This window comes from Pinus tabuliformis, chromosome 3_2, assembly GCF_031772625.1.
Source record: "Pinus tabuliformis cultivar Carrire ecotype Pingquan chromosome 3_2, CPIR1, whole genome shotgun sequence".
Lineage (NCBI taxonomy): Eukaryota > Viridiplantae > Streptophyta > Pinopsida > Pinales > Pinaceae > Pinus > Pinus tabuliformis.
The window spans coordinates 1091443160-1091451911 of NC_142302.1; the positions used below are offsets into that span (position 1 = coordinate 1091443160).

At 33.8% G+C, this 8752-nt stretch overlaps 1 protein-coding gene across 5 annotated transcripts; it reads right to left on the minus strand.

The window, feature by feature from the left end:
• Nucleotides 1-2277: 2277 nt before the first annotated feature.
• Nucleotides 2278-8519, minus strand: LOC149184472 (uncharacterized). Of its 5 annotated transcripts, XM_089417515.1 has the most exons (6): nt 8395-8519; nt 8192-8253; nt 8061-8107; nt 5778-5937; nt 2622-2720; nt 2278-2533 (listed from the first exon to the last, which is right to left on the minus strand). In XM_089417515.1, exons 1-6 carry the CDS (start codon nt 8498-8500, stop codon nt 2522-2524), a joined length of 486 nt encoding a protein of 161 aa, XP_089273641.1. In that variant the 5' UTR covers nt 8501-8519; the 3' UTR covers nt 2278-2521. The 5 variants fall into 5 exon arrangements, with proteins under 5 accessions (XP_089273641.1, XP_089273637.1, XP_089273636.1 ...); XM_089417511.1 differs by lacking the exons at nt 2278-2533; nt 2622-2720 and adding an exon at nt 4762-5339 and having other exon boundaries at nt 8061-8095; nt 8395-8483; XM_089417510.1 differs by lacking the exons at nt 2278-2533; nt 2622-2720 and adding an exon at nt 4762-5339 and having other exon boundaries at nt 8395-8470.
• Between the last annotated feature and the right edge of the window lie 233 nt (nt 8520-8752).

Genomic DNA, 8752 nt, shown 5'->3' on the forward strand with positions numbered 1-8752 from the left:
TCAAACTATTGGAGGAGAAACAATTATATGCAAAATCTTCCAAATGTTTCTTTGGAATACAAGAGGTGAAATATTTGGGTCATGTTGTATCTCATCAGGGTGTTAAGGTAGACCCTAACAATATTAAAGCCATTAAGGAGTGGAAAATCTCCACAGCCCTAAAGCATCTTTGAGGATTTTTCGGGTTGACAGTGTATTATTGGAAGTTCGTTAAAAATTATGAGAGAATAATGACGCCTCTAACAACATCACTGAAGAAAGATGCATTTTCTTGGACTCCAAAAGAAACTAAGACCTTTGAACATCTTAAAGAGGTGATGTTCCAAACATCGATCTTAGCTACACTAGACTTCACAAAAACCATTATTGTGGAATGTGATGCCTCATGTAATGGAATTGGTGATGTTTTAATGCAAGAAGGAAGACCCACTATTTCTTAAAGTCGTCCAATCAAGGGAAAGTATTTACACAAACTTATTCATCAGAAGGAAATGTTGGCAATACTACATCCACTAAAGCAATGGTGTCCTTACCTAATGGAAAGACACTTCAAGGTAAAAATAGATCACGATAGTCTTAAATACTTTTTGGAACAAAGATTATATTTAGAAGAGAAACAAAAATGGGTTACAAAGATGTTGGGTGATGTTGGGTTATGACTTTGAAATCATCTACCAAAAAAGGAAGCAAAATGTTGTTGCAAATGGACTCTCAAGAAAGGACGAGGATGTGGAAACATTACTCTGTATTATCTAACCTTATTGGATAACTGAAGCAAGGGATGAATGGAAGAATGACGAAGAGGTGTGGACACATTCAAAAGTTCGAACAAGATCCTAGTACATCAAATACATTTATCTGGAAAAAATATTCATTATGGTACAAAAACTGCTTGTATCTTTGTAAGAATTCCCAACTCAAACAAAAGATTCATTTGGAATTGCACACCTCCCCCTTAGGAGGGCACTCAAGATTTTTAAAAACTTACTATAGGGTCAAGAAGGAATATTTTTGGGATGGCCTTAAATATGATATTCAAAAGTTTGTGGCAAAATGTTTGGTTTGCCAACAAAATATTGTTGAGACAATTAAAAACTCGGATCTATTACAACCTTTATCCATTCCAAGTCAACATTGGGAGGACGTCTCAATGGATTTTCTCACAAGTTTACCCAAGTCTGAAGGAAAATGTGTCATCATGGCGGTAATTGATAGTATTACCAAGTATGCACACTTTTGCGCATTATTTCATCATTTTAAAGCCAATACGATTGCTACTGCATTTATGGAAACAATTTAAAAGCTACATGGAAACCCAAAGATTATTGTAAGTGGCAGAGATCCCATTTTCACTGGAAATTTTTGGACGAAATTATTTTTTTGTTTTGGTACTCAATTAGCTCATAACTCATCTTACCATGCTCAATTTGACAGATAAACTGAGATAGTGAACAAATGTTTAGAAGGATATCTTTGTTGCTTTGTATCTTATAAACAAACACAATGGGTTAAGTGGTTACCTCTCATTGAATGGTGGTATAACATTTCCTTCCATACTGCAGCAGAAATGACACCATTTATGACACACTATGGATATCATCCACATTCTATCAAATCATCTTTAAGATAAAATTCTAAGGTTCAAGCAGTGGAAGATGACATCGAGCATCAACAAGAAGTTCTCTACCTCCTAAAGGATAACCTCACTTTGGCGCAGAATCAAATGAAACAACAGTCATATCAGCATTGAAGTGAAAGAAATTTTGATGTAGGCGACTAGGTACTTTTACAGATACAACCATACAAACAAACGTCCCTCAAGCAAGCTAAGAAGGATAATCAATTATCACCCAAGTACTATGGTCCTTACAAGGTGTTGCAAAAGATTGGTATCGTGGCATACAAATTGGAATTGCCTGCATCTTCCCGCGTACACTCAGTTTTCCATGTTTCATGCTTAAAAAAGGTTATGAGTGACAAGCTCTTAGTTCAAACAGTGTTGCAAGAACTTGACAAAGAAGGAAAAGTCATAATAGAGCTTGAAGCAGTCAAAGAAACAAGAACCTTACAGCTACATAATCAATCAATTTCAAGAGTATCTCATTAAGTGGAAGAACTTACCCACTGAAGATTCCACATGGGAAGATGATAATTTTATACGAAAACATTCAAAACTACTCAAGTGTTGAGGACAACATTTTTTTGAAGGAAATGGGCATGTTAAGTCCCTAATACTAGTGTGCCCCCCTTACTGTTATTGTTACCGTAGCCTCCTATTATTGTTGTGCCCATATAGCCCCCATATTGTTATTGTTGCATGCCCTTACATTATTATTGTTATGCAGACTTTGATTTTATTGTGACCACTTATACTCCTATATATATCAAATAAGTATTGTCATTTGTATCATCCAACAATTATTCATTTATGTGATGTAAAGGAGGTTTCCCCCTCGAAGATACTATTTCTCAAGTCGTTGATCTATATTTTCTTCTATTTTGTGATTTGGTTGCATAACAATTAGGTTCCACCCTGCAAGAAAGAAGGCAAACTGTTTAGCTGGAAAAAACACATAAGATCCTAGAAATTTTATGCTCTTTCTATCCCAAATAGATTGTACCCATAAGCATGTCCATTTCGCTGCTCCATGATTCCCCATAGTCCTTGATCCATATCTAGTCCCTACTTCGAGAGGCGATATGCTACTGAATTGCGCTTCCTGTAAATATGAGAAGACGAGAAAAGATTAAAAGAATCAATGAGCCACATGGTTTCCTCCATAATAGAAATGAGTAAGTTGTTTTTGCATACTTGTGTTTTGTTGAATCAGTGAATTATAAGCATTGAGTCCCCATAAACATGAATCTAAGTGCATCCCTTTTATAAAGCGAGAAGTCGTGAGTTTTTGCATGTCAAGAGTTCAACTTGGTTATTAGTCCCGAAACCAAGGCTCAATTTTACCTGAAAGGAATGAGCTTCTAAAAGAAAGATGAATCCTCCTTCACTCTTCTACCCTGAGTTACTTGAGGCTCCATCAAAGTAAGCCCACGGTCTAGATCGGTCAATTATTTCTACAATAAGCACTCTAAGGGGGGCAATTCCATTTTCCTGTGGGAAATGGTCCAAAATCGCCAAAAATGCAATGGCTATGTGCTTAGGAACTGAAAATTTGTCCAAAAAATGGCTTTGTTCCTACTCAGCCATACCCCCAGCCTATGATCAAGGGGAGAACTTTGTAGGTACAACACCTAGGATTTGTGAGCCATGCCCACCAAGTCCTTTCCAAGTCCTCCCCTTCCCAAGCAACAATGTGCCCCAAAACATTTCTACACTCTTTCCACACCCACTAATAGAATGGGCACGTCATGAAAAAATGCATTATTGTTGCACAAGGAGCACCATCCTCACCCAACCATAAATCTTCTTTGCAGGATATCCCAAGTGGGAACCTTCTCCATCAAACACCACATCAAAAGTTCTGATTTTGTAGGGCACTTTAATTTCCAAACCGTTTTCCACCACCATTTCAAATTTGCTAAAGCTTTGACCACCATTACAGAGATATATCAAAGCTTGGGGGTGTAGATTCCTATAGGGGAAATACTCTAGCTTAATTGTCCTCTTTTTCTCATACTTGTATAGCCAACAATTAGAGCATGTAGGTAGAGCATGTAGGTAACCGTTGAAAAGAGAGCTATCCTTGCCTCCAAAGTACAATACTTCTATTAAATAAAAAAATATCATATAATTTTCTTTACATTGCTTTTTAAATTATAGAAAATGGGTAAAGGTCTAATAGTTTAAGATGTGATTCGATTAAAATATAAAAATTAACCATTTAAATTTTGCAAATAATATAGTTCAAATTTACCTTTTTTTGGAATACAGTAACTTTTTGATTAACCATTTAAATTTTGCAAATAATATAGTTCAAATATACCTTTTTTGGAATACAGTAACTTTTTATTAGTTTCAATTATATAATTTGTAAAAATCCAATGTCTATTTTTTTTTCAAAATACTAAATTTAATTATATATTTAAAAATACAATTTAATAATTTCAATTTTGTAAAAATCAAATTTTCAAAAAAAATCAAAATACTAAATCTATTTATAGATTCAAAATTTTAAATTATAGAAATAGGGTAAAGGTCTAATAGTTTAAGATGTGATTAGATTAAAATATAAAAATTAACCATTTAAATTTTGCAAATAATATAGTTCAAATTTACCTTTTTTTGGAATACAGTAATTTTTTATTAGTTTCAATTATATAATTTGTAATTTTTTTTATCAAAATACTAAATTTATTATATATTTAAAAATACAATTTAATAATTTCAATTTTGTAAAAATCAAATTTTCAAAAAAAATTCGAAATACTAAATCTATTTATATATTCAAATTTTTAAATTATAGAAAAAGGGTAAGCGTCTAATAGTTTAAGATGTGATTCGATTAAAATATAAAAATTAACCATTTAAATTTTGCAAATAATATAGTTCAAATTTACCTTTTTTTTTGGAATACAGTAACTTTTTATTAGTTTCAATTATATAATTTATAAAAATCCAATGTCTAATTTTTTTTTTCAAAATACTAAATTTATTTATATATTTAAAAATACAATTTAATAATTTCAATTTTGTAAAAACCAAATTTTCAAAAAAAATTCAAAATACTAAATTTATTTATATATTCAAAAATACATTTTAAAAAATTAAAATTAAAAATATACTCAAAATTAAATAACCAAATATCAAAATAATAATAATAAGTAAAATACTCCGCATTAAAATATACTAAAAGAAGTATTCACGGCCCTCTGACACAGTAATCGTATTTAACCTCAACCGCCCATAGAAACTCAATGACACATATGTTGCCCAAAATACAATGCATGAATATGTCATATTAGCAGTCCTGTAGATATAACAAGTCACATAACAAAAAGGGCTGTCAAGTCACAAAGCCTGCACAGGCTAACCACGCAGAAGCTTAATATTTGAGGCAGATTATCACATTTAAAACAAAAACGAGTTCTGGCTAATCCGTAAACAAAAACGAGTTCTTGCTAATCCGTTTCCACTCTGTAAATGACCACCCTTCAATAACGACTGAGAGGATTTCGTCAGGACTTAAAGTCATGGACGTCTCTTCCCAACCCACCTCGTCATCTACAACTACAACTACCCCGTCGATCAAGTATTTTAGCCGTATCTGACTGCCCCTTTTAAACACGCGATTGACATGTTCCCTAAAACAATCAAAAGTGATAGCGGTTTGACAGTTCTTGCGAACGAGTACACGCCTCGTATGCCCTTCCGAGTCTACAAACTGACAATCACATCCAACCAAGAAGTAAAGTTAAATCTTGGGTTTTTAAAACAGAAAAGGACTGGTAGTTTTTAAGTGGGAATTTTTTGGAATTTTTTATAAATTTTTAGTTAGAATAGGGTGAAAAGAATTTGTGGTCAAAATCTTGATTTTTGTTATTTAAATTGGTGTTTTTTTTACGACATATATAAATTCAGCACTTCAAAAAATTAAGAACATTTCACTCATTAAACTTGTACCTTCAATAAATCTTTGCCTAATTCTACACGAATTAAATCAAAAAATAAACTAATTTTTTTTTCAAAAAATCACACTAAAAAACTGAAACAAAATAAGAATCCTAAAAATGTTAAAAAATAAAAATAAAAAAAAAATTGAAAAAATAAAACAAACTGAATTTCTAAATCCCACATAGTGCCTGCAAGAGTGACTACACACCTCTATCCGTCCAAGATCCACATCCATAGCTTCACTGTGTTGGCCTCTCGTTACCCTCTCTGACCGATACCAGGGTGTGACTGCAGGACAGATTAACAAAATATGTAGGAGCTTGATATCAATGCTCAGACAACCAATTTTTAGAAATGGGTAAACCACTCTGCAAAACAATAAAGTAACATTTAGTGTTTTGCGATTTTGTTAATTGGATGGGAATAAAGTAAATATTTGATAGCCAAAATGAAAAGACATCAAACCAATCATGTATTATGATGCTTCATATTTACCATCATAAATAACTACTTTCCTTCCAAATATGTAACATAAACTCTGTTTCAAAGTATGTAACACGAACTCTGTTGCATGGATGCTGGTTGCAGTTTTTATTTTACCATCATAGATAAATAACTACTTTCCTTCGAAGTATGTAACATGAACTCCTTTCCTTCAAAGTATGTAACAAGAACTCTGTTGCGTGGATGCTGGTTGCAGTTTTTATTTTACCATCATAAATAACTACTTTCCTTCAAAGTATGTAACATGAACTCTGTTGCATGGATGCTGGTTGTAGTTTTTATTAAAAAAAAAGGAAAAACAAGCGAATCAGGAGGTTAGTGTCAGGCCAAACTAATTAACTAGCCGCCTAGAGGAGGTTCGTGTCATGTCAAACTAATTAACTAGCAGCCTAGAACAGACCTGGCTTTAGGATGATCGTGTCATGTCAAACTAATTAACTAGCAGCCTAGAACAGGCCTGGCTTTAGGATGAGGGGACTGGAAATAATGAGCAGGAAATAAATAGTAGTCTAACGAGGCGGGAAAAAGTTATGGAAATTCCGGAAATTCCGGTCATATTTAGAGAAAATCTGGCCAAGATTTTTGTAAATCCAAGTTATAGTTGTTAAACTTTAAAATTTTAGGTGTCCTAAACGTTTTTGATGGTGCTGATTCTATTTCCACCATCAAAAACACGATTAGAACACTGGTTCTACCAGATTTTTTGAAAAAAATTGCCCAAATTCCGACTACTTTTGACCGTCCTGGCAATTCCTCCGCCTAGCTTGAGGACTCTAAATAAATTAGAGTCTGGCAAACCAAAAGGAAAGAAATCATTTAAGTTAGGGAAGAGTTAGATTAGCCTCAGACCAAGCTGGATGGAAACCAACAGCCTAGAGACGGTTCTAAACCCGGCAAAAAAGACCGGAGAGGTCCGTTTCCAGACCTGCACAGATTACCCCAAACTTGTGTAAGAAAATATAAACAGGAATTATCTCAAATCTAAGTCTAAAAGGTAGAGAAAGGAGCTATTGTACTGACACATATATCCAAGAAAATAGTGAAGACAATATAAGCAAAAGGCTGTTTATGGCTTCTGTACATAAAAGAACTGATAATAAAATAGCAGATTATCTTAGCGACTGATACAGCAAAGTATTTCCAAGACACATATTTGGAAAAAAACTAAACATATTGTTGAAAGAGCAACCGAAAATAAATAACTCGTGACTGTAGTAACGGTGAATTTCTTATACATGAGAACCGACAGATGGAACCCTGTGGGGTTGAGCCAAAATTCTATACAAATAAATCCTTAAACATATGCCTATAACTAATTCCGTAAACGAAGCCATTAACAACGCACAATAAATTTTCAGAAAGAAATGCCGAAAGTATAATATAAATGTTTAACTGGGATTTAACATAAAATCGGTCCACAAAAACCTTTATAAACAATAACAGACTGTAATAAGTTCAGAACTCATCGAATATTCAAACCCTTTTTAGGGTTATCAAAACAAATAGATTCAATCACAAGTGTATTTCGAGAAGGGCTGACAGAATCGATAATTATATACAGGAACAGTTGAATATCTGAAGAATCAATACAAAGATATTATCACCAAAAAGGCCGTAGCCGTAAGTTTTCCACTGTTAAGCCTGTAATTAACATCCCAGACCCAACTTTAGGTATCATTGTAAAGGCTTGTCAACAGAACATATAGAACTGTAGGGCTAACATTCGACTCTTAAAGCAAAAGGAAGCATGATACTGTTGTGCGCTGTCCAATACCTGGAAGAACCGCACCACAGGAATTTATTAAACCTGGAAATTGATGCTCAAGTCGAGATCACAAATGCGTTTCACATCCGTTAGCCAGGGTAGACGGTGTGCAAACCTGTCCCAGCCGATTCGAAAACAAATAAGTACATGCTCATTTGTTTTAACTCTCAAAGCCAATGTTATACGAATCCGATCAACTAGGGTTTTAGAAAGAAAACCCACCTGTGAATAAATTGACGAGATGACGAACCTTCTACCTGCACAGAGGGCTTTGGAAATTAGCCAGAAACCCTTTGATATTTTAACCAATAGACAAGACAGACCAGAGGAAAATAAATAAAACGATGTGTTACCCACAATGCAAGTTGGAAGGAGGAGCCGCTAGTAAGAAGGGTCTCCGAATCCCATAAGTGGCCTGACTCCGCATGCCGAAAAGGGAACTTGTTACCACAAGTTGTGGTCTAATGAAATTCTTTGGCAACGAGAATAGAACAAAATGACACTGTATCCTCTTAAAAGAACCTAATAGTGACAGACAAGGTTAAATTTAGAATACCTGGTAGAGGTTTCGATTGCGAGCCGAACAAAAGAAATACAAAATTTCCCAATCTCCGCATAGCAAACCCTCCCGGAGCGAGGAGGCACCGAGGAGCATGGATCATAATTGTTGTTATTTATAGAGATAAAATAAGATAATGATGTTTACATCTAATTAATGATCACAAAATAGGTTAAAGGATTCATGAACACAATAATGTTTATACAAAATCTTAAACTAAAAGATAAGATAAGATAATTTAATTATATTTATGTTTAATTAATGATTACAGAGTAGGTTTTCCTAATTTTCATAAAGTAAATTTTCCACGAGCGAAGAGGCAACGAGGGGATCTAATAGGTTCGTAAAATTGTTA

Excerpts from the sequence above, each read along its gene's own strand:
- LOC149184472 (XM_089417513.1), bottom strand. The coding sequence starts at position 8,455 with ATGCGGAGATTGGGAAATTTTGTATTTCTTTTGTTCGGCTCGCAATCG. Across the intron at positions 5,938-7,953 it reads TTTCGAATCGGCTGGGACAG|AGTGGTTTACCCATTTCTAA; the intron begins GTTTGCACACCG and ends ATTGTTTTGCAG. Across the intron at positions 5,340-5,777 it reads TGGATCTTGGACGGATAGAG|TTTGTAGACTCGGAAGGGCA; the intron begins GTGTGTAGTCAC and ends TGTGATTGTCAG.